The sequence below is a fragment of the Xyrauchen texanus genome, chromosome 33 (assembly GCF_025860055.1).
Source record: "Xyrauchen texanus isolate HMW12.3.18 chromosome 33, RBS_HiC_50CHRs, whole genome shotgun sequence".
NCBI lineage: Eukaryota > Metazoa > Chordata > Actinopteri > Cypriniformes > Catostomidae > Xyrauchen > Xyrauchen texanus.
This window is the reverse complement of record NC_068308.1, coordinates 25,553,332-25,578,524: the sequence shown is the minus strand read 5'-3', so window position 1 is coordinate 25,578,524 and position 25,193 is coordinate 25,553,332. Positions and strand designations below refer to the sequence as shown.

The 25,193-nt window shown below is 37.7% G+C and overlaps 1 protein-coding gene across 2 annotated transcripts in view; it reads right to left on the bottom strand.

The window, feature by feature from the left end:
• LOC127626798 (voltage-dependent T-type calcium channel subunit alpha-1G-like) overlaps positions 1-25,193 on the bottom strand; it is a 204,726-nt gene that overhangs the window by 92,416 nt on the left and 87,117 nt on the right. For both annotated transcript variants that reach the window (XM_052102848.1, XM_052102849.1), the window contains exons 9-14: positions 15,973-16,124; positions 14,153-14,338; positions 13,942-14,056; positions 13,595-13,750; positions 601-694; positions 8-183 (exon numbers count right to left, since the gene is read on the bottom strand). In XM_052102848.1, coding sequence (XP_051958808.1) covers positions 8-183; positions 601-694; positions 13,595-13,750; positions 13,942-14,056; positions 14,153-14,338; positions 15,973-16,124 — 879 coding nt within the window. The remainder of the gene's footprint in view (positions 1-7; positions 184-600; positions 695-13,594; positions 13,751-13,941; positions 14,057-14,152; positions 14,339-15,972; positions 16,125-25,193) is intronic.

Genomic DNA, 25,193 nt, shown 5'->3' with positions numbered 1-25,193 from the left:
TACTAACCGGAGACTTATCTTGGTCACTGGGATCCATGGATACATTGCTCCCTCTGCGAGACTCATAGTCAAGTGCTGGGTCTCCTGATATCTTGGGAACAGGCATGGGTGTCGCAGCCGTATGAGTGATGCGAGGAGGTGTCAGGCTGGTCTTTAGGTCGACATGACCGTTGATGGGCACAACTGCATGAACAGAAAGGAAGGGATAATTAAAAATGCTCAACATCAAAACTAAACTTACAAAACATGACAGCTTAAATATGCATTTGGTACCATTTTAAGCATTAATGTTTCAGAAAGCCTTTAATCTTAAATAATGATCATGGTGAATTTTACAAAGAAATGGGTAGATAAAACCATGTTTTATCCCAAATAAAAATACAAAAATCATAAAGAAAACTATGCCAAGCTAAGCTATTAACCATCACATTATTTTCATGATTATTATTCTTTTATTTTTTTTATTATCAATAATATAACCAAAAATTCTCACATATCATTACTTTAATACCTTAATTAAAACCATCTATTTAGACAATATTTTTTTAATTGTAATCAGCATAAATGAGACAATATGCCATGTTCTTCTACGGGTCTCACCAGATGAGGCAGATGGGTCCCTTTTATGTCCAGAAACATCCTCTAAGCTTCGTGCATAGATATCCACTTCAGAGTCTGTCTTTGAGGCATCACCCTTTATCAAATGAGGAAGAAAACTGATGTCAAATGCCAGGCATTGGTGTTGGAATAGGGAAGCATGTTTGAAGAGAACGTGACAATCAGGTGGCATGGGTGTGGTCTCCGAATCCCAGCAGCCCACGAAAAAGACCATAGGGTGACTGGAATCTACAGGAGAGACATACTTGATGGGGTAATCCACAGAAAACACAGTGTCTGCATGCATTTGACAGTACCAGATTGCTCCACCACTCTGAAAACACAATGATTGTATTAACCGTTTGACAATTTAGAGCTAAATATTTGTTAAATGTATTTTATGATTCTTTATTTTTGACTCATGGTCAGACCATCTGTTATATTAGACATATCCGCATGCAAGTGAACGTGTGTTTTTTTTTTCCTCAGCTCAAATGGAGAATCGGCACCAGTAGAGCACTTGCGATGATTGGGCTGGAGAAATAAACACTGCTATTTTTATCAGAGGGCTCATCTTATTGTTTGGCCTATATCATCCTCATCTCCACTATTGGGTCTTTAAAACAGTATCATGTCTAGAGTTTTTCAGTGTGGTCCAGCACAGAACTTCAACGCTGGGTAGATTGTCAAATAGAGACCACTGGATGAGGACTTTGGTCCTTTGCTCTCTATGTCTCACTATCTGTCTCTTCTCTCAATTTGACCATAAGGGTTAAACAGTGATTGCAATTTAAATAAAATCAAAGTAGGAGGTGAGAACCGGCTTGACAATATAAATAATTTTGTATAAAATAAAAAGACACAAACAGTGCAGGGCAGCTGCCTATAACACTCTCTCTCTCGAACTCCCACCTCCAGTCGCCTTTATCCCTCTCCAGGGCTTGATTAGCCTGATTAGGGGCTGGGTGTGCAGCATCACTACCCGGCACCACCCTCCTCCCTGTCACAAGAAGGATTAAGAGTATTTCCCTTTTTCATCTTGTGGGGACTAGATGAGAAAATGCCATCCTTATTATGACATATACTTATTCCAAAAATATTATTTTGCAATGCTTTAAGGCCATAACCATTATAGACATTGAGACAGACAAAATTGGGTCAATCCCAATATTCAGAGTAGTCAATCAATCTGGGTTTTTAAACGATCGATTAATAGATTGATACTTTTACATTTGGTAGCTCTGATATTAATGTTTGGTTACATCCTTGGTATTAAGGGTGAAAGAGCAAGAGAGATGAGATGCAGTGGTAACTATTTTGACCAAACTCTGGACCTGCAAAAAATGTACCCTACTGGCTTCACTTTTTAGCATCAAGTCCTTAATAAAAGCTTTATGAATTTCTGTCTCTGAACAAAATAAATCAATAAATAAAATAAAGTAAAAAAAAATTATAAAAGCATTAGTAACGTCTCGGTTACTGTCGTAACCTCCGTTCCCTGATTGTGTCGATGTAGTGACATTGTCTCTCTTGAGAGCCTCAGTTACCTCTTATCTTTGAGAAAAGGCCAATGAGAATTGGCAAACAGAATTTGCATGCCCCTCCCCCGGACATACGGGTATAAAAGGAGGGAATCGTGCATCTGTTCAGACAGCTGAGGAGCCAAGAGTAAGGTCCCGGCCCTTTCAGCGGCTTAGTACAATGTTGTGGCAAGAGGGACACAACGTCTCGTTCCCTCCAGCAGGGACCGGAGGTTACAACAGTAAACAAGATATTCCCTTCTGTCACTCAATCGACGTTGTGTCGATGTTTAAAAACTATTTAAAAACGCCACAACACTGAATGTGTTACGTGGACTGCTGATGCAGGTGAAAGCAAGCTATTGCGTGCGAAAATAGCAGGTGCACCAGACTGCACGTAACCTTCACCAACGCTCCAAGAGACATCATATAGTTCCCCACATCCCTAAGGGAGGGAAGCGACGAAACTAGCCTGGGAGCAGGCCGCGCCAGGATGCATGTCAGAGTACGTTTCTGCGTTAGCATCTTGAACGTGAGTCTCTGCTAGGCCCGGTACAGAACTTACAGGTCCAAGATTGGCCACAACCCACCACCTTTCTTGTGTACAATGGAGTAAGGGCCGGAGAAACCCTTCTCCATCTCAGATGGAGGGACAGGCTCTAACGCGTCCTTGCGTAGAAGGGTAGCGATATCCCCATGCTGGGTGGAGGCGTTTTAGCCCTGCACCAAGGTAATGCGGACGATGGTGAAACAGGGCAGGTGTCTGGCGAACTGAATCACATAGCCGAGTTGGATGGTCCTGGCCAGCCACCACGAAGGGTTGGAAAGCGTAAGCCAAGCATCTAAGCTCCGGGCGAGGGGCACTAACATCACATGTGACATACCTGGAGGTGGGGCCTCGCGGCGGGGAGGAGCAGGTGATGTCACATTGGTGAACATTGCTTCAGCCCAAGATGGTTGTGCTGAGGACCTCTAAATTCGTCACCACCTACCAGCCCGAGGCACGAGTGTGGTGCATTAGTTGGGCACGTGAAGGCGGAGAGTCTGAGTTAATGGGGGCCCGACTGCAAGTGCTCGGTGTCTGATCAACGTGAGAACGGCGTTTGTGGGCACCGGCTAAGTGACCCAGTTGGTGAGAAATCTGCTTCTTTTGTGACAACATGGGTACTGCAGCCCGTTGGGGGTGCGGCAAGCAATGGAAAGGAGACAAATGATTCTCTACACAGCCCTCCACTGGAGAATCGAGAGGTCTGGATACCGGCTCCATGGGAGACGTCTATCTCACTGTGTTGCCCGTATTTGGAGCGCTTGAGAGCCTTGTGGGTCTGGGAGGTGGTCTGTGAGTCGGGGGCGTCAGCTTACTGCGGAGAGCTCTGGGGGTGTTGGGCCCGAGCTGGGGCTGGGGCGGAGCTGGCTGGGGTTTCACCACCACTGGGGGACACCCTCTGCGAGCAGACAGAATGCAGGATATTGAGCTGTGGTGGGGCAAGATGTGTTGAATTGTCGCTGTCTGTTTCTTCACTGTCAAGAACTGCTAGGTAAAGCCCTCTACGGTGTTGCCGAATAGGCCGATCTGGGAGATGGGGGTGTTGAGAAAGCGAGCCTTGTAGGGGTCCCGCATCTCGACCAGATTTAGCCACAGATGTTGTTCCTGGACCATCAGGGTGGCCATCGTCTGTCTGAGTGCATGCGCTGTGACCTTCATGGACCGGAGTGCGACGTTGGTCGCCGAGCACAGTTCCTGCAGCACATCAGGACCAGGACTACCCAAGTGCATATCTCTTAGCGCTTTGGCCTGGTGGACTTGCAGGGTGATCCACGGTAATTTTACCTGCCAAAACCGCACCAAAATCACCCCCAGCGCCAGCCGCGCCGGCCCTATACCCGTAGGCAGCGCCTGTGGCTGTCAGAAGCAGAGAGGTAACGACCGCATCCAGGAATGACACAAAGACGGAAGGGCATCTTGAAAAAGACACATCTTTAAAAGACATTAACATTTGTGTGTTTACTGTTTTAGAGAAATATATACTCTTTTCGAAAGTCGTCGAAGCGCTCAGGGGCATAGTAAAAGAAGAGAAAAGCCGCTGAAATGCGCCATATTTCCAACAGCATATGCTCTTTAGAGGTGAGTGGAACAGCTGTTTACTCAGCTCGCTGAAACACAACCGCTCAGAAAAAATATGTCTGAACAGATGCACGATTCCTGCACGATTCCCTCCTTTTATACACATATGTCTGGGGAGAGGCATGAAAACTCTCTTTGCCAATTCTCATTGGCCTTTTCTCAAAGATAAGTGATAACCGAGGCTCTCAAGAGAGACCCGAGTGACACTACATCGACACAATATCGAGTGAGTGACAGAAGGGGAATGAGAGTTAAGTTGCATTGAAGCCAGTGTGATAATTGAAATACTAAACACAACATAACCGAACTGAAGTTAATTCACATCATAAACAAAAACAGTGAATAGGACACAATAGGGAATAACACAATACCATAAACATTACTAAGGAAACAAAAATAAAACTTGAAATGGAGTCACTGTAGCCAAGCTCTGTAAGTCGAGACAGGAAAAAGACCCCTAGCTCCTCTAAACAGTGAACAGTAAACCATAACACAGCTGTGATAGGTTAAACTTGGCAGGAAGGCACAACAAAAATTTTCAGGAGCAGGCCACCACCTTCTGCAATTAGCTGTTAGCTTAGCATCAGCACTCACTGTTACTCACTGCATTGTCTGGCTTGGGCTTGGCTATCCTCACTCCAACATTGCCTTTCTGAGCAAAAAATAGGTAGCAGAACTGTAAGACACTGGCCATTGTTTAAACTGGCTGAATTAACTACCATTGCCATTTTGGCAAGCAAACTAGTAAAACCTATATTTAACACTAGCTGAATAGAAGAGCATTGCTGGTTACCAGCATATGTTGTGTTTGACCAGCATGCAAATTGCAGATGGTCTACACAGGGACCCTTTCTATGGGTAAAAACAACTAAAAAGTAAGCTTACGTTTACCAGAACTACTTTGGTCAGGTAGAAGGTGTGAAAGATAGTCTACAGGGTCTGTACAGTCAATTAAGATGTTAGGTTGCTGTGCAACTGCTTCTTAACAATCACAGGTCTTAATTTGAGAATTCTGCTTGGCTTGAGCAACCTTGCAGATAGAGACATTTCAGGCATGTTTTGACATGAGATGGGCTAATAGCTCCTGAGGAAGGACCAGAAGAGAGGTTTAGGTATGTTTATTGAGGTGAAGGACTGAAAGGTGTAAGTTGCCAGAGACAGGTTCGAACTGACATTGGTGCTTTTCATTTTGTGCCCTTCCACTGCAGATGTCACCTACCACAGCTGCATAAATGAAAACAAATACAGGATGTGATGTTCAGAAACACAAACAGACAGAGTCTCCTCAACAGGGTCAAGTGCTTCCATGCAGCTCTGGCTCATTGAATTTTTTTTCAATAGTTGAGCTACCGGTCTGATCAGATGATTATTTTAATAGAACTTTAAAAGAGCCATGCAAGAAAAAAACAAAAAGCCTAGGCTGGTCTGCTGGTCTCCCATCCTCATCAGGCTGATATGTTTGTTGGTTTTGGGCAATTGTAAACTGGCCAGGATGTCCAACCAGAGCTAGACTAGCTGAAAAACAAGTTTGGCAAAGCTGGGGGACCAGCTAGACTAGCTTAAACCAGCAAAGACCTGTCAACTATCTCAGGCCAGTTAAGCAATTTTTTTTACCAGGAAGGTAGTTAAACAAAAAAAACAAAAAATACTGCAGGGTAAAAATCTATGAGAAACAAAATAGCTAATTTAAAATCTATTAAAAAGGACAAAAAGTTTCCTTTTTTGATTTTGCACAGCAGTCTGTCGAGCTTTGTCTGATTTCACTGAGGTTTTCCATAAGTCCAAACACATAATTTCAGCTAGATAAAATAAAGAATGGGGCTCTTCAAGGTTTGTACTCTGCTGCCAAGCATTGAGCAAGTGAACCTGGAGAAAGACTTTGAGTCAAGTCTGCTTCTATGAAAAAACAATCACAAGTGACAATGTCCACAAACGCCGGGGTCCTCCAGGTTAGTCTCACTAGGTTACATCATGCAAAGTACTACATACCCCTGAGTCTACTGGCAGCTGAATACAGCTCAGCTGGCCATGAAAATCCTCCCTCTTGGTGATTTCCTAAACGGACATGTGTTAGGATTTTACCACACAGAATGCAAAGGTAAGATAAAAAGAAGAATAGCACAAACAAGAATATGTTTTAGAAAAATAAATACAAATCATGAGGATTTAGACTCAATAATTTTACTTCATACCTCTATTGAAGTACACATCATGCAAATGTTATACATTTTGGGTGGAGTTTAGGCTGTACCATGGTCTGTACAGTAAGTACAGTATAGTAGCTAGCAGTAGTAAGGGTCCTGAATCTCAATCTTGTTTGGAGACACCAAACATTTTATTTTTGTATCTAATATCAAATATTCATTTCCATAATATCCATAATAATATGGTCATAAAACAAAAAAACAAAATGTTTCCTAAAATGTATGTGTAACAGAAAAAGGATGGGCAAGGAGAAGGCAGGAACTGGGTGAACAGTAAAAGTAAACTTTAATATCAAACTTAACATAAACAAACACACACATGCCACGTGTGTCTCTCTTTCTCTCTCGAACTGGCGTCTCAGGCTCACTTTTATCTTGCTCTCCGGCTGATCAGCTGATTCAGCACCAGCCTCACGGCCCTTGGCACACCCTCCGACTTATCACACTCCTACCCTAGCCGGGGCACCACTGGTCTGACCGCTCCATCTTTAGTGTAAATATAGCCACCTGTCTAGCGTCTAGTATCAGGTCTGTGTGCAACTCCACAACCCTCCCTTACAGAACATTTATCAGCGGTAGGCTCATTTAGAATGAACAATTAAAATATATTTTTTTTTAAAGAAGAAGAATTAGGGAGATCAATAAATTTTAAGCAATTTATTGCTGTTGCCCGATTAATATTTAATCATGTAATCCAAATTTAATTCAATTACAAGTACTTTCTTTTCATAATCTAATTACGTAATCCATGTGACATGTAATCTGCTACTGCCCAGCACTGCAAATATTATAAAGGCCAATATCTTTGATATTGATACCAATTGGGTTTTTTTTTCGGATCATGAAATCAATAAATACAGAAATGTAATATCATACATTTAAAGCCATATTTATCAACATTAAACAGGCCTAAACTACAAATGATCAGAATTAGATTTCTTTTGTTTATATTTTATTAACAACTACAGATCATTTAAATAAACTTCAAATAACAAACATCAACCATTATAATAATTGTACTTTACAGTGTAGATTTGACATTTAGTGTGCAACAACTTCAGATTATGTTTCTGAATGAGTGCTTTTTGCAACTGTGAAGTTTCAGCATTTCTGTGTGTTAAAATGAGTGTAATGAGAAATACACACTATTTGTTAAAATTTATATATATTCTTTTTCCATTTTAAAGCAAATGGATTTTCCACATCAAAGCTTATGAGTTGTACATTTGTGCTACATTAATTTCACTCTAAATATGTAATAAAAGACAACTAAATCAAAAACAAACACTTAGGACTGATATTGTTATGTGAGAATCGATCCTCTCAATGCAACACCATTATCAGTATAAGAGCAATCCCCAATCAATAGTTAATGCTACAACTGTTAGTACTTTTATTAGCTGAAATTGATGAAATCTCATTTAAAACTTCAGGTCCTTGAAGATAACATATATTGAATTATTCTGGCTGTGAGCCTGTCAGAGTAAGTCAATGAATTCAACCAGTGGGAAAAAAAGACTGTAGGTGATGACGTAAAATAGATTTTGAGTTCTAAACAAGGATTTGAGTTATAAATAGTTTGTTTTTAGTTTAATTCACCAAAGTGGCATTCAACTGATCACAAAGTATAGTCAGTACATTACTGATAAAAAAACACTATTTGAAAAAAGTATTTTTTGAAAAAATCTATACAGGCCCCATTTCCAGCAGTCATCACTCCAACACCTTATCCTTGAGTCATCATGCTAAATTGCTAATTGTGTACTAGAAAATCACTTGCCATTATATCAAACACATATGAAAGCTATTTGTTTATGAAGCTTATCGTTGTCTTTGTGTTTATTTTTGAGCTGCCACAGTATGCAATAGACTGGCATGACTTAAGGTTAATATTAGGTCATAAATGGCTAAAAAGAAACTCGTCAATCAATCAGTGTTTTGAGGAATGGAGGCTTTCATGCTATATGGCCCTACATCAGCATTAATATAATTACCTTTTAATTAATGTAATTACAGATCTTATTCCGATTGAGCATCTGTGGGATGTGCTAGACCAACAAGTCAAATCCATGGTGGCTCAACCTCACAACTTACAGGACTTGAAGGATCTGCTGCTAATGCCTTGGTGCCAGATACCACAGGACACCTTCAAGGGTCTAGTAGAGTCCATGCTTTGGCCAATAACATATTAGGCATGTGGTCATAAAGTTTTGGCTCATCAGTGTATAAAGAAAATGGAACTTTGCTTTGGGTCAAAATAAGATTTAAAATTAATTGATTTAATTGCACTGGCGACCTGTCCAGGGTGTCCCCCGCCTTTCGCCCAATGTTAGCTGGGATAGGCTCCAGCCCCCCGCGACCCTGTATACAGGATAAGCGGTTGACGATGGATGGATGGATGGATGATTTAATTGCAGTACAAAATGGACAAACATCTTAATACCAAAAAACAAAACAAAACAAAAACAAAAAAACAGCTTTGAATCAATAATCTACATGGACCAGGTAATAGGTTTATAGTTTGACATGCTAGTCTGACCAGGTGGACCACTTTACAAGAAGCTATTTGCTTTGAAAAGTGGAGGGGACATTGTGCTGTTGGAGGAACACTTGGAGGCCCTTGATCTCAGTTTTACACACGTTATTCAGCTACAGATTTCCCCAGCAATCCTGGCGGACTGAAAAGTCTGACCAACTAAAAATAAACATGTTTTCAAAAAAGCATGTTAGGTTAAAATATTAAGCCAACAATTTCTGTCAGATCTAAGAGAGAGCAAGAGAATACCTTGGCATTCTGCTTGGCATTAGATCAACTGGGAAGATATTACATTATCTGATGCATTTATGAATGTACTAAGGAATAGATCACTCAAAAATGAAAATCTATTTAATCACCCACATATTGTTCTAATCCTTTATGACTTTCTATCTTCTGTGGAACACAAAAGTTACAGACGTTAGAGAAGAAAGAGGAAGTATTCTAGGTTTGGAATGAATGTGACTAAATGAAGAAATAATTTTCATTTTTGGGAGAACTATTCCTTTAAGTATACACTTAGCTAAGGAAAATGTAAAAGGGTTCAGCAGAGTGCATGATAACCCCTTTTATTTAGGAGTGGAGAGTTTTTATTTTCTCATTTTTTATATTTTTCAGGGTTCTGAGTATCTAACATAATTTCCTCTTAGCTGCCATGATGCACTATGAAAGCTATTTTTGGCTGGCAGGCGGGTACATTAGCGCACACTCATCTTTTAGAGAAGAATAAAGGGAAGAAGAATTGAGCTTCATCCAGAAAATAACTCATCTCAAGTAGACCAAAACTCTCTGGCTTTTCAGCCACACTCATAACTTTCCCATTCACTGCCATTATGCAGATAAATCTAATTGATATTGGATCTTCATTTATTGCTAATGTTGTTGCTCTAACGAAGTCTCGCAATTTTTTTTACATTTTTTTTATTTTTATGATTAACCTGGTCTATTTTTTTTTAACAAAGAATTCACTTAAATCAACCTTAAACATAGATATGCATTTTTCAATAAATCTTGAAAGCAATATTGGCGATTTGTCCAATAAACACAGTGCTTTGTTCACTGAGGATACAATAATTGAAAAATTACAGTAAAGGCATTTGTAATATCACAATGGATTATTTATTTTAAAATAAATTATGTGTTCTTCGAGCAAGTGTTTGGCATATACTGTTAATTAAAGCTGCTAGTTTAGGAGTGTTTTTTTGGTATTCTTGTTGTTGTGCATCCGGGTTGTCCACTTCTCTGTCTGTCCCGGTTAGCTAAAGTTTGTTTTATTTTTTCAAAATAAATTTTAGTTTTTTCTTTCAAAAATAAGAGAGTCTTCATCTCTCAAAAGAACAATAGAACAATGAATCTGAGGAGAAATATGTTAACTTTTGGCTAGTTTTATAACTGAAATTTGACTTGCAAGTGTAAAGTAACTTTTACTAAAAATGCAAATATACTATATTTATAACACCTCAAAAAGACACTATATTGTGATTTCCACACATCATTAATAAGCACAACAATTTTAACCATTCTAACAAAAAGTACTAAGTTAACATATTTAATTATTTCTTAAGGATTATGTGACAAATTCTTTTCTAAGCAGACTGGAGTAATGGTAGCTGAAAATGGAGTCTTGCCATCATGGATAAAAATTTAATTTTATAAAATAAAAAATAAAAACTATGTTCAGAGACGATATCTCTGTAATCTATAACAACATTAGACTTGAGAAAAGAAAATTCTTGGTCAAAACTGAACATTCTGGATAAAAACATTTTTTTAAAATATAGCCAAATCTACTGGATATTTCCCTTCATTTTAATGAATGGGCATTTGCTGTCAGCAATGCTAAACCACGGCCCTATCATTGTGCGCATATGTATGTCAAGACTGCAGAATGGAAACACCGTTCCCCATTCACTCTGTGAACTCCATTCTCCCCAATTCCCCCCACATTTCCAGCCCTGCCTGTAACCGATTAGCTACTAGTTCATCGCTGTGATGTAACTAAAGGCTAGTACAGGCTATGTAAAATAAATAAATAATTGGATGCGCCTTTTGATGCATCAAACCCAAACTTTCTGTTTCAAAAGGAAATACATAAACACAAGAATCTTTCTATATGAACAGAGTTAAAAGTTAAAAATAAATGGAATTGCACAGTATTCTGTCTTAGATGTACAGTAAAATCTATCGTCAAATAACAAAAACTATTTTACATCCTTTATTAGAAAGCCAAACAAGAGTCAAAAAGCTGTCTTTTCTCATATACAATCTATTCAATAAAATAAGTACCTCATCATACCTCATTTCAAAGAAAGAGAAGTGATCATATCCTAGATGCTTGTGCAGTGCTCAGCATACACATCAACCTGCGTGATTGTTTTTTGTCTCCTTCCAAACAGACAGTAAAAAACAACCTCTCCACCCAAAAAGATACATAAATATAACATTTATATCTTTCATTTATCTTCAGTCTGGCCATATTTTTGTGTGTGCCTGTCTTTCTGTCAAAGAAGAATGGATGCTATGCATTGGGAGATAGGTTGTCTCAAAAGATCATGGAAAAAGTAAAAGCATGAAGGAAAGACAATGAGAGGGAGTGCTATGCAGTGAGCAGAGCAGGAGTGTAGAGTAAGCACATGTCTATTACACTGCTCTCACACCGAACAAGGAACTCATCATAGCTCACTGAATAAATAATACTATTAGATGGAGGAGAAAAGAGGATAGGAGATGAGAATGAGATAATGGAAGTGAAAGAGATGGTGGGAGATATGTGCTAGAATTGGTTAGAACAGTGATTCCCGCACAGGGGTACACGTTACCCATGGTACTTTAACAGATTCTAAGGGTTGGAATCAGCAAGGACCTTGTGATATTATAGCAATGTCTGGCTCACAATATGCAATAAAATTGCAATTATTTACATTTAGTGTATTAACTTCAGTGCTTTGTGCAAGTATACACCCACCAACCACTTTATTAGGAACACCCGTACACCTACTTATTCATTTGATTATCTAATCAGCCAATCGTATGGCAGCAGTGCAGTGCATAAAATCTAGCAGATGTGGGTCAGGATCTTCAGTTAATGTTCATACCAACCATCAGAATGGGGAAAATTTTGATTTCTATGATTTTCACCGTGAAATTTGAGCAGCAATTCTGCGGACGGAAACGCCATGTTAATGAGAGAGGTCAATTAAGAATGGCCAGACTGGTTTGAGCTGATAGGAATGCTACAGTAATTTAGATAACCCATCTATTCAATTGTAGTGAGCAGAATAACATCTTAGAATGCGCAACATGTCAAACTTTGAGGCGAATGGGCTACAACATCAGAAGACCATGTCGGGTTCCACTTCTGTCAGCCAAGAACAGAAAGCTGAGGCTGGAGTGGGCACAGAATCACCAAAACTGTACAGTTAAAGACTGGAAAAACATAGCCTGGTCTGATGAATCTCAATTTCTGCTTAGGTACACAGTTGACACAAGTGGCTGACAAAAGTGGAACAGGATGCGGTCTTCGTCTCAAGGATTGACATGTTGTGCATTCTGAGATGTTGTTCTACTCACTTGTACAGAGGGATTATCTGAGTATATGTCAGTTCGAACCAGACTGGCCATTCTTCGTTGACCTCTCTCATCAACAAGGCATTTCCATCTGCACCAATTTGTTTTTGGCACCATTCTATGTAAACTTTAGAGACTGTTGAATGTGAGAATCCCAGGAGACCAGCAGTTACAGAAATAATCAAACCAGCCCATCTGGCACCTAAAATCATGCCATGGTTTAAATCAATGAGATCAAATTGTATTACCCATACTGAATTGAAGCTCCTGACCTGTATCTGCATGATTTTATGCATTGCACTGCTGCCACATGATTGGCTTATAAGATAAATGCATGAATAATTAGGTGTACAGGTGTACCTAATAACATGGTCGGTGAGTGTAGATAGATAGACATGGAGACACAGGACAGAGATAGATTTCTTCAATTCTTTACTTGAATATTGATAATGCTTAATGATATTCAGTATGATACGGGTTTAAAAGAGACAATAAATTGGTTTTGCTGCAAAAAAAAAAAAAAGTGCTGATGGGGGTCCTTAAATGAATAGTTCACGCAAGAATGTAAATTTGCTGATAATTTACTCAACCTCAGGCCATCCAAAATATACATCTAAAGAGTTTCTTTCTATGTCAAAACAGAATTTATGAATTTTTTGGAATTTTAGGCCTCCTCTTTTAAACAATGGGGAATGTACTCTAATTCTGATGGTCCAAAATGCATATTTAGGGTGTATCAAAATAATCCACATAACTCCAGTCGTTATTTTGAGTCTGATTATTTTGATGCACCGTAAACATGCAGTTTGGACTGTCAAAAAATCAAGTACATTCACTTGCATTGTTTAGAGGAGGAGGCCTGAAATTAAATCCTAAAAGTCTTGAATTCTGTTTTAATGAAGAAAGAAACTATGATACATCTTGGATGGACTGAGGGTGAGTGAATTATCAGCAAGTTTTCATTCATTTCATGCAGAGGGAAACAAATTGTGGAGAAAAAAAAAGATAATTCAAATGTAGCAGTTAGGTTCGAGGCTGACTTTACCTCTGCCTGGAATCCCTCCACTAAGATAGCCACCAAGAGGTTGAACAGGACATAGTTTCCAAAAGTCATGAGGGCGATGAAGTATAGAGCTGCCACAGGAGAGGTGGAGGCCATTCCATTATACAGTACCTTATTCCAGTCCTCCTGAGTCAAAATCTGATGAACATGAGTAGATCAAACACACACCATCAATACACAACCATAGATGATCGCATCAGTTAGTCTGAGGTCCTGTTTACACCTGGTATCCATATCTGGTGATCAGATCAGTAGTCAGCCGGTGTTAATACCAGGTGTAAAAGGGGCCTGATTGAAACTACATATTGTGCAGCATGGAGAAATCTTGCCTGAAAAACTGTAACAATGGCCCACAATAAAGAGTCAAAGTTCTTGCGGTCAGGAAGTGTGTCTCCATCTCTCTCAGAGCCGAATTTACATCCAAAAAGGTGCATGCCTAGAATACTGTAAAACAAATGGCAATATTATTTAAATAAAAGATAAATGAGTTAAATGTGCATTTAAACTACACAAATGAAATCATTTGGCAGATTGTCTTGCCTGAAAATGAATATGAAGAGCATAAGCAGCATGCAGAAGGTGGCAACATTGTCCATTGTCTTCATCAGGACCACCAGCTGCCTTTGGAGGGCAGGCATGAAGCGGACCAACTTCAACACCCGCATAAGCCTGAAAGTCCTCAGCACTGATAAACCTCCTCCCTGCTGACCAACAATCTCCCAGACACTGGTAACACACACATATAAACACATCTTACTAACTATCTGACAAATATGTGAACTAAGGACAACAAGTTGAGCATTAAATTAATAATTCACCCAAAAATTACTATTGTACCATTATTTACTCAACCTTATGTTGTTCCAACCTGTATGCGGTTGTTTATTCTGGACAACGTTTGAAGAATGGTAGTATATACAGCTATCAGGGGCTCCAAAAAGGTCAAAAACACCATAAAAGCACCGCTAAAAAGTATATGACCAACATATGTTTCAAGTTTTCTGAGGCCTTGCTATAGCTTTTCGTGAGGAAAAGAACAAAATTGAAGTCATTATTCAGTTATAATCCGCCCAAGTCCATGTCTATCCCACCTCTACGTCCAGATTAAAAATGGTGCGTTAATGTCACTGACACCACAACAGCATTGGTTCTCAAATATGTAGGAAGTGAATCAGTGAATCAGTTAATAATGATTTCAGAAATGTCAGTCTTTTCCTCATTCAAACATATTATATATGGCTTCAAAAGACTTGGAATACAGCACATATCTGCTCGAAAATAAAAAAAAAAGCATACGGGTTTAGAATGACATTAAGGTGAGTACAAGATGACAGAATGTTCATATTTGAGTGAACTATTCCATTAATAAATGCATAAACCCATCATAACGCCAATATGCCACATATGCCAAAGTTTGCGAGCATTAAAATGTCTTTGTATAATTTAAATCAAAGAAAGAAAAACATTGTGAATGGACGTGAAATTTAAGCACTCATCATGACATATGACAGTCATCAGACTGAACAGATAACAGATGTCCCAACACTCAGAAATAGCTGCATTTTGTCTGGCTGTCACTGTTATGATTTTCAGAAAAAAGATGAACGTCAATAAACAGATCAATGTTATTAACCCTACACACATACAGTACCTCAGGTCTTAACAGACCCAGGACCTCATTTCACCCCCTGTACCTCTGTACCACACTTCTTTAATATTCCTAAATATATCTCTTATAAATAGTGTAACACCAAAAAAACTAAAACATTCATAAACTGCAGAAAAAATAAATACATTTATAATGGTATACATACAAGTTTATTACAACAGGATATCTATTAATTTATTTTTTATTACAAGAGAAATGAGTACTCTATTCATACAAATAAACACTATATCACATTGATTTTCTGTGCAACAACGGTGAATTATCAGTAATCCCAAATATGTGCAAACATACAGTACATGTACAGTACAGTACATAATAAGTTATTGCTTACTCAATTTGCTGCTGTTGTTTCAGTTATTGACTTGATTTACTTTTGTTAATTTTTTATTTGATGATGAAACAATTTATGACTTTCATCATTTGTGTGTACAATTGAAATTATGTAAGTTGCGTATCAATTAAGACTCAATAAGTGCCTTTGATATATCAAAATGTATCAAATATGTTTTATTTGATTATTTTCTAATTGTCTTGAAAATATCTGGGCATTTTGTTGATCCATTTTTGATAGATATATGTGCCAGGTCTCTCAAGACCCAAATATGCAAAAGTATTTGGTGAAATTCCCATGCATTTAAGGGTTAACACACCTTTAAAAGTTATTAAGAGGGATACAGAGGAGCATGGTTACCTGATTACTACAATAATACCATCAAAGATATTGTAGGGGTTCTTGATGTAGCCAAAAGGACCATAGACCAGCACTTTCAGAAGCATTTCCAGAGCAAATAGACTGGTGAAGACGATATTACTGATTTCCAGAGCATTCGTTAACTCATCAGGCTGAAAACAAAGAGGAGATACGAATAAGAAGACAAAACTCATTCTGACACAACTAGACATGATCTTGAGCCATATCAGAACAGTTGAGTACGATCACAGGATTATACAAATACAAAAGTGTGATATTTTCAGAATATTCAGTTGTCAATGCTAAAAAGTATGGCAACCCTGGATTCAGAACCTTATTGTTCACAATAGAGCACATCCTAAAACCTATTACCTTATTGCTTTTACAGTATTAAATAGGTGAACAGGTGTTTTGCATAATAGCTGTTTCAATTTGTGTATTTTAGCATTGCAGGAATGCTGTATTGACCAAAAAGCAAAATGAGATGTGGATAAACCAAATCCCCTAAGAGCAGTATGACAAAAACGAGAAATAACACCTAGAACTTAAACTGTTAGGCTGCAACAATTTGATAAACATACACGTACATATACAGTATGTATATAGACCACCCAAATCAGTCAAAATAACTACATAACTATTTACATCTCATACACTGGTCAAAGAAATGTTCTCTCTGAAGTCTAGCTCACATTAGCCAGGTTGATTATTTGATACACAAACTAACAAAACATGGAGATGTGTCAAATGTATTAAGATGTTGAACAAAATTTGAGAAGTTATATAAGTGATAGATCTAAAAAAAACTCCAAAATGCCCAAGTCATATTTTGTTCTCATTTAATTAAACAGAATGCCGACTCACACTACCATGGCCTTGTATTACCATTGCTTATGGTGTAAACTGTGCTAGATAAACTTACTTTTCAACATTACAAATTTTCTTATTGTTCTTTAATTTTATCAGAGCCCTAATCCTAACCCTGTCTGAATGAATGTGTGCTGAACTTAAAGCTTTCAGATAAAGGTGAAGTACAAAGAAAGAACAGCAGATTCCCCAGAGTAATTGATGTTGTTGATAGTTCGGTATGCAGCGAGAGAGTCTATTTTATGAGGCACGGGTGAATTGAAGGAGAGACATATGGGCCGGTTCATATTTCGCTTTGGTTTTCGATTGTTAAAATGAGACTGGGCAAGAGACCCAGCACGCACAACACATTCTTGAAACATCACGGCTAGCTACGTTTAATGGACAGAGTCTTAAACGCCTGAAAACAAAACACAACATCCCCAGGCACGCAACTATTTGCCTAAGAAATCTAACAATTATTTTAACAGATATTTAGACAGGTTGCTTAAACTTCAGAGCTTTAAATTATGACAAAATCATGCAACTAAATAACACTAATTGTCTTACTGTGATGATTGTTTCCGCCAAGTAATGAGGAAAAATGTAATTACGTACCGTGCAAGAAATAAAAAATGACATCTACATAGCTAATATAATTTAATCAAATCAGATTAGTCCCTGGAGCATGGTGATGAAGTGTGGGGCTATTTTTGGCAGTTGAGGTGTTTCAAAAAGGTGAGGAAGGAAGCCAGCAAATTTTGGGGGGTATCTGAGCAGGCCAGGGTTGGGCACTGTCTACTCGGCAGGAGTTTGCACTTGGCTTCTTCAAAGGGTGAGGCCCTTCAGTTCAAATCAGGACCACTTGTGGGACAAGTACACCACACACAAATCTCTGCAGGAGTGATTTTTCCAGGAACAGGAGGGGTGAGGAATAACACTAAGCTGAACTCTGCATGCAGGCTTTGAAAATACTTCGAAAAGAGGTTTTGTATCACAAAACATTGAAATCTGAAAATTAGAAGTTAACTTTCCTAGTTAGAGATACTGTAAACAGTAGGCTATGTCTTTAGTGAAACTTAAACATTAACTCTTACCAGGTAGGACTGGCCATCGGGAGATCTGGGATTTTTAGTGATGGGCCAGCAGTGAAACGGGGCCAAATGGGCAGCGATAAGCTAAATTAGGGTCTCTGCGTTATGCAGAACGGGCCACAAAACGGAGCCGCGATATGCTGAAGGGGGCAGCGATATGCAAAAAGGGAAAATGACACCCCCCACTAACAACTTTTGGGCCAGTTTCTATGTAAAATCCAGGGCCGATTTCTCTTCCCAGTCCGCCCCTGACACTTACTGCTGCATATAAGCATATAAAGTGATATTTTTCTTTGATATTTTGAGATAAAAGTGATCGATGTACTATGAAAACATATAGTAGTAATGTTAAGAACTCCTCAAACTTCCTACTCAGTCCTAAAAGTAAAATTAAACTGCAAAAATTACATGTTCTGAAGTTTCTGACATCAGACAGATCATAGAAGATATCAGCACATCACTATCCATGCTTAAATATCTGTGATGCCAAGTGGGTGATAAAAAACTTGGCCCACCCACCCCATCATGGTGAAATAATAATGAGGAAACAGGAAAAATACTATTATACCTTAACACATAAAGAACTAACGATAAGGGTTAAATGTGGGAAAGTTCAAACCAAATGTTGTTCCTGGCTGTGAGAAGGATCTGCCACTCTGCATATCCTTCCAGATGATCCCAACATTAAGAAAGATTGGCTGACATTTATTTTTAAAATGATCCCTGATCATTTCAGTCTGATCCTTATAGTTTAAGAGGCACATTTCAGCAGAGTTTTTTCTGACCCTGTCAAAATGCAACACAGTCTCTGAAAATAAGATGATATTGAAGGACAGCCTGATCTCACATAAAAATTGGCAATTGTGTGCCGATTTTTCTTTAGCAGAAATCGGTATACGTTGATCGAATTTTAAAACACTGCCCCCAGAGGCTAAAGAGGTAAGTGTTTTAGAGCATACAAACAAGTTTGACATCCATATACATTCATGAAATGTCACCATAAGCCAGTTGTAAAAAGAAATATTTTCAGCTGTTCAGGTTATAAAACAGTGAAGAGAAATGCTTATTTTATTTAATCTAATCCCCAACCAAAACACAAATATAAATAACCATTAGTAGAGACAAAATGCAATTTTAGGGATAAAAATACAACCGTATCACGCTCATGATTGTTCATACAAACATGATTACCTCCTTGTTTGAATGAGGATCAAACTGTGGTCTCCCTTGCAACTAACGCAAAGCACTGCCAGTAACGGCACAAGTGAAAGTTGCCGATCCTAGGGTACTGGACCTTTCGGAAACATCATGCCTACTTGCCGTGTGACCATGTTGTGAAGGAAAGGGGTGTTAAAAACAATATTAGATACAACAGCAAAAACCCACAGCCCTCATTTCACATGCGAAGAGGCCCTTTACAAGTCTTATAGGCATAGCAAAAAAACTGATCATCATAAAAAAAAAAAAAAAAAAAAGAAAATATATATATATATAAGAGTAAGAGTCAAGGGGCAGACTGGGAAGAGAAATTGACCAGGGGTTTTACATAAATATACATATATATATATATATATATAATTATAACTGATGTGAGCAAAAAAAATAAAAATACTAGCATTATAAGTGTAAACAAATGTAATAATAATAACAAAATGCATGGTATGACCCCATTAAATGGTTCAAAAATATTATTTAAGACCCTGAGTTGTGTGAGACACACACACAGACTTGGGGAGTTACATAATACTTGGAACGTCATTACATAATCAGGAAAGAAAAACTGTAGTCGGTTACAGTAAAAAAAAAATGTATGTAATCAGATTACAATTACATTTCTTAAAAATTAGGAATAGTTGGAGGCTTACAATTTTTTGTTACATTGTATCAAAAAGAAACACAAGATCCTCTTGACATAAAATGATATAGACTGCTGCTTGCTTTAGAGTGGTACAGATGCGTGCTTAAAATTTCTTCTTGTTTTCTCTTGTGACTCACATGAGTCAGGAATGCCACTAGCTACACATGTCTCACATCACTATTGTGCTCTCAATGCAAACAAGGTGAAACTATTGAAAGGGACATTTCATAGCAATGGTCACTAGAGAAAATGCATTATTTTTGGTGGAAATTTCAACATTATTGTCTTTCAAAATGAAAAATGTATAACAACATTACAGTTTAGTACAATGTATACCTTCCATCTTTGAAGATTTACAAGGACCCAACATATAATTTAAAGAAACATTATATTATTATACAGCATATTTTCCTTATATACTGTGTAATAATAGCAACATTATTCATATCATAATTGAAACACGTTGTTTTCATCCAGAAGAAAATTTTAAATTCTTTGAGGTAATTTTTCTTTTCTCTTCTCTTGACTTCATTCACAGATGAACTTGAGGTAATCCAAAAGTAATTGAAAGTAATCTGATTGCATTACTGTCTTATTGTGGTAACTTGATTAGGTTACTGATTACATTTTTTACTAATTAATCAGTATGGTAATGGATTACATTTATTTATTCATTAAAGTAATCCTCCCAACCCTAGGCACACCAGAAGCTTTGAAGTGTTCAGAGAGCTCTCAAGCTTGAACTTCAGACCCCTTTTCTCATGCACTGCTCTTAAAGGCCCATATCTCACCAGCTGCACTCTACTAACAGCTGCTGCTCATTCCCGTGCAAAGCAAACACAAGATCAGCATCCCTTTATCTAGCTATTCATCTCTTGTAAACAAAGAGAGCACTGTGCCATGATACATACTGTATGAATACAGTGGGGTCCAAAAGTCTGAGGATTGTTTTTTATGTAAAACAATGAAAAGTTTAAAATGAAAAGAATATTTAAGATTTTGCACTATGCAAATGGTAGTACAAAAGGTCAGATTCCATTAAAGCACAAAAGAATTTCTTTGGATTCCAAAATCATGCTGGGATAACATGAATCATCAGGTTTTGTACAAGCTTGCATACACCAGATTGAGTGCATGCTGTCATTAAAGCAAAACAGGGACCAAACGAACACATTTTAGAATTCTGGTAAAATGTTTTACCAGTCTCCGTTGTCACTGTAATGAGACACGGGTGTTATGTATTATTAAATCACCAGGTGATGGCCCTTACTCATCCTCTCTCCCCAGCGACAGACACGTGACCACGTCCCACTCTGCACACACACACACACACATATACATATACATTAGGGTTAGGTAACCCTAACCCTAATGTATATATATATATATATATATATATATATATATATATATATATATATATATATATATATATATATATATATGTGTATTTCTGTAACTGCTGATCTCCTTGGATTTGCACACACAACATTCTCTAGACTCAGAATGGTGCCAAAAAACTAAATCCGTTTGTGAGGCAGTTCTGCAGAAGGAAACACCTTGTTGATAAGAGAGGTCAACAGAGAATGGCCAGACTGGTTCGAACTGACAAAATCTATGGTAACTCAGATAACCGCTCTGTACAATTGTGGTAAGAAGAATATCATCAGAATGCTATTCTGATATGGGGTTTGGTGCTGTTTTGTGGCACAAGAGGGACCTACACAATATTATCCAGGAGGTTTTAATGTTGTGGCTGAGATTGGTTTTATATATATATATATATATATACAAGCGGAGTGATACAAACAGTGAAGTGTCGAGTCTGTATATGAACTGTTGTATATATATATATATATATATATATATATATATATATATATATATATATATATATATATATATATATATCACATACATACAACAGTTCATATACAGATGGTCTAACAGGATCAGCACTCGGACACTTCTCTGTTTGTATCACTCCGCTTGTGTTCGTGCCATTCTAAACAAAGGCGTAAGAGCAGTGCATATCTAGGAGTTACTGCATTTATTTTTGAAATTACAAAGGTAGCCAGAAGGTGGTGGCAAAATATATTTTTTGTGTTTAATATCAGCCAGTAGGTCCGTTAGTCATTGATTACATAGAACAGCGCTCTGTGATCGCTCGTATTACCACTACATTACTTAAGTTAGGACATTGTTTTAAACGGCTTTAAATGAACAATTTCAGGAGTAAGGCTTATTGCAGCTGAGAGACATGAAGGACTGTTTGTTTACAGAACTCAAGGCACTTACCGAGTTTCCACATTGGATACACACTGTTTAAAAATGGCGGAGGACATCGCTGTTTCTATAGAGATCGACTCTTGCGCGGCTACCACGAAATAGGGAGAAATACCCCCTCTTGGATGCTATTTTTCCATTGAGAAAGCTACCTTCAGAACCCTGACAGCATATCTGCTTGGATGTGGCAACAGGTGATCGCGCACTCTCACTCTCTCTCTCTCTCTCTCTCTCTCTCTCTCTCTCTCTCTCTCTCGCTCTCTCTAACACACAAACAAAGACACGCACAAAACACACACACACACACACACCCATCAATCCATCCTTGTTTATCCAATAACTTGTTAGAAACAGCACAAGCTGTGATACTACTTCTGAAGTGAACTTTTTGAATTACTAATGGAGGTTTGGACTCATCATTTGTTTTGAACCATCAAGGGCAGATTCTGATCCGTAGAGTAATAAAGTAGTTCCATGCACAAATGCGTTTTTATGACCTTAATCGTTTTTTCGTATTTTTTTTAATTAAAATGTAATTGTTCATTGAACTGTTGTATATAAGCAATATCACACTTGCAATCGTGCTATATGGCCCTACATCAGCACTGCTGTAATTACCTACGGCACTCCTGTGGCCGAATCACATCAGTGCTGATGCAGGGCCATATCGCACTCTTGCTGGTGTGATATTACTTAAATATATATATATATATATATATATATATATATATATATATATATATATATATATATATATATATATACCCAACAGCAATGAGAAAGACTGGTAGAGAGCATGTCAAGACGCATGAAATCTGTGATTGAAAATCAGGGTTATTCCACCAAATATTGATTTCTGAACTAAGTTAAAACATTAGTATTTTGATGTTTATAAATTAATATGAACTTGTTTTGTTTGCATTATTCGAGGTCTGAAAACTGCATCTTTTTTGTTATTTTTAACAGTTGTCATTTTCTGCAAATAAATGCTGTAAATTACAGTATTTCTTTTTGGAATTTGGTAAAACGTTTGTCAGCACTTTATTGAATAAAAAACATTATAATTACTCAAAACACATACCTATTACTAGTAAATCCAGAGAAAATTATAATTAAGTCTGCACTGTCATTTACAATTGACAACTCTGTGTAAAATACATCAACAACTCCTTTCACTCCGTTCGGTGGGATTATATGGGATAATGCTAGTGTAGATTACCTGCAGGGTTCCAGCATCTTCTGCTGTTCTACATAGGCTTGTGCACTATCAAATCCACTATTATGCAGAGACACTGTGACAAAACATTGAAGACTGTGCGCAGCAGGGTTTATGTTCTGCCCTACATATTCACATTCAAAAATTGCTTGCGCAGCTCTGCCACAGAGGACTTTCCCTGACAGTGTGCAAAGTTCAAAAGCAGCTTGCCTTATTCCAGTCTCACATGCCAGTTTAAAACACTTCCTTTACCGTATCAGTTGATTATCAAGTGAGTAGATCCCGAAATTCCTGCACAAACTCAACAGGAGTGTTAATTCATGATCACATGTAAACAAACAACTGTTTGGTGTGATCCAATCAAAAGTGGACAAGCGAGATACATCACTGTTATAACTGGTCATATTTTTCTTCTTTTTTTACCTCTTGTGTTTAGATTTCACGGGAGAGACTCTGGTATAATGACACATTAATCATTAGGTCTTTATAAAAAGTAAAAGAAGAAAAAGAAAGTTCTTAAAATGCACACGTTTCTCTAAATTATACTTGCATTTAATCTAAGCACAAATATGATATTTAAAATGAGATCTTCAAATGTGCATGCTTAGAGATGAGATGAGCTGATTTTTTTTTCCTATTTATCCAGCAAATCAGTGCCAATAACCTGTGCGCATTTTAACGCTTGCGCCCGAAAGATTGAAGCCATGCGAGGAAACAGGCAGAACTTCGCGCACAGTAGCTCTTAGTGTTTTGTGTGAAACCTCAAATTTTATTTGTTGAAAGACATGGCTTAATCAAGGGACCCTCTGCATGCGAGTCATTCTTACTTTTTTGTTGCTATTTTTTTCTTCTTAATTTAATAGGGCTGATTTCATACTATCTAATATTTATCTTAGGCAGACACTTTAAAAATAGTAAGTTTACTACCAGTTTACTAGTTAGTTATTGCATTATTTTGATGTTAGTTAGAACTACATAGAACAATTTATCTTTTATAAATTGTAGTACTCTAGTAATAAGACTCCAGTAAGTGGCAAATCGAGAGCATGATGGCTGATCAACAGGGGAGGTGTGTGCAGAAAACATAGACACTGGTTATTCAACATATTATTTTAACCTTCTTAGTTTTGTGTGGTCATCTGCTTGATCTGCTCATTAAACACTGAGTGGGCCAAATCTCTTCCAAAAATATTCAAAATAGATCTGCAATTACTCAGGTCAAGTATCTTGGAAAAAAGCTCAGGCACTACTTCACCACAGACATTGGAATAATATATTTTACATGTTATTTTCTATATGTTATTTTCATGGAAGAAACTGTAAGATTAAAAATAAAAACATTATAAAAACAATGTGAAATTTTTGGTGCAGTATACTAATGTACAGCTATTAATTACAGTTTAGGCACAATTCAGGACTAAAAGCATAGCTGTGGGTGACATGGGTTACTTATAAAAGTGATGGAGCCAATCACAACTGATGACCGGAAAAGAAAAAAAAAACATATTTGTGGTTACATACAAAATTGCACGTGCTTGCCCCACGACTGACTTAATTAAATGGTGTTTGCTCGAGCAAAGGCAGGCTTCCTCGTACACGAAAGGATGTATTACACGCGCAACATTATTATTATTGTGCACACAAGGATTTAAAACGAGCGTGCGGATACTTCCCGTTTCCTCACGTGGCTTTAATCTATCGTGCATGTGAGCATCAATAATGCACATGGATTATTGCCTTTGAATTGTCGTCACAGGCAAACTTGATCATTCCTGTACACGCTGACTGGCACTAAAACTCAGGTGTTCAAATGACCGCTGCAATAATGTTAAGAGCACTATTTAACTGTGTTTTTACTTCATTCTAAATGTTCCCCTGCTTTTCTACATTGATAAAAATGCTTGTCACAGGTCATAATTTC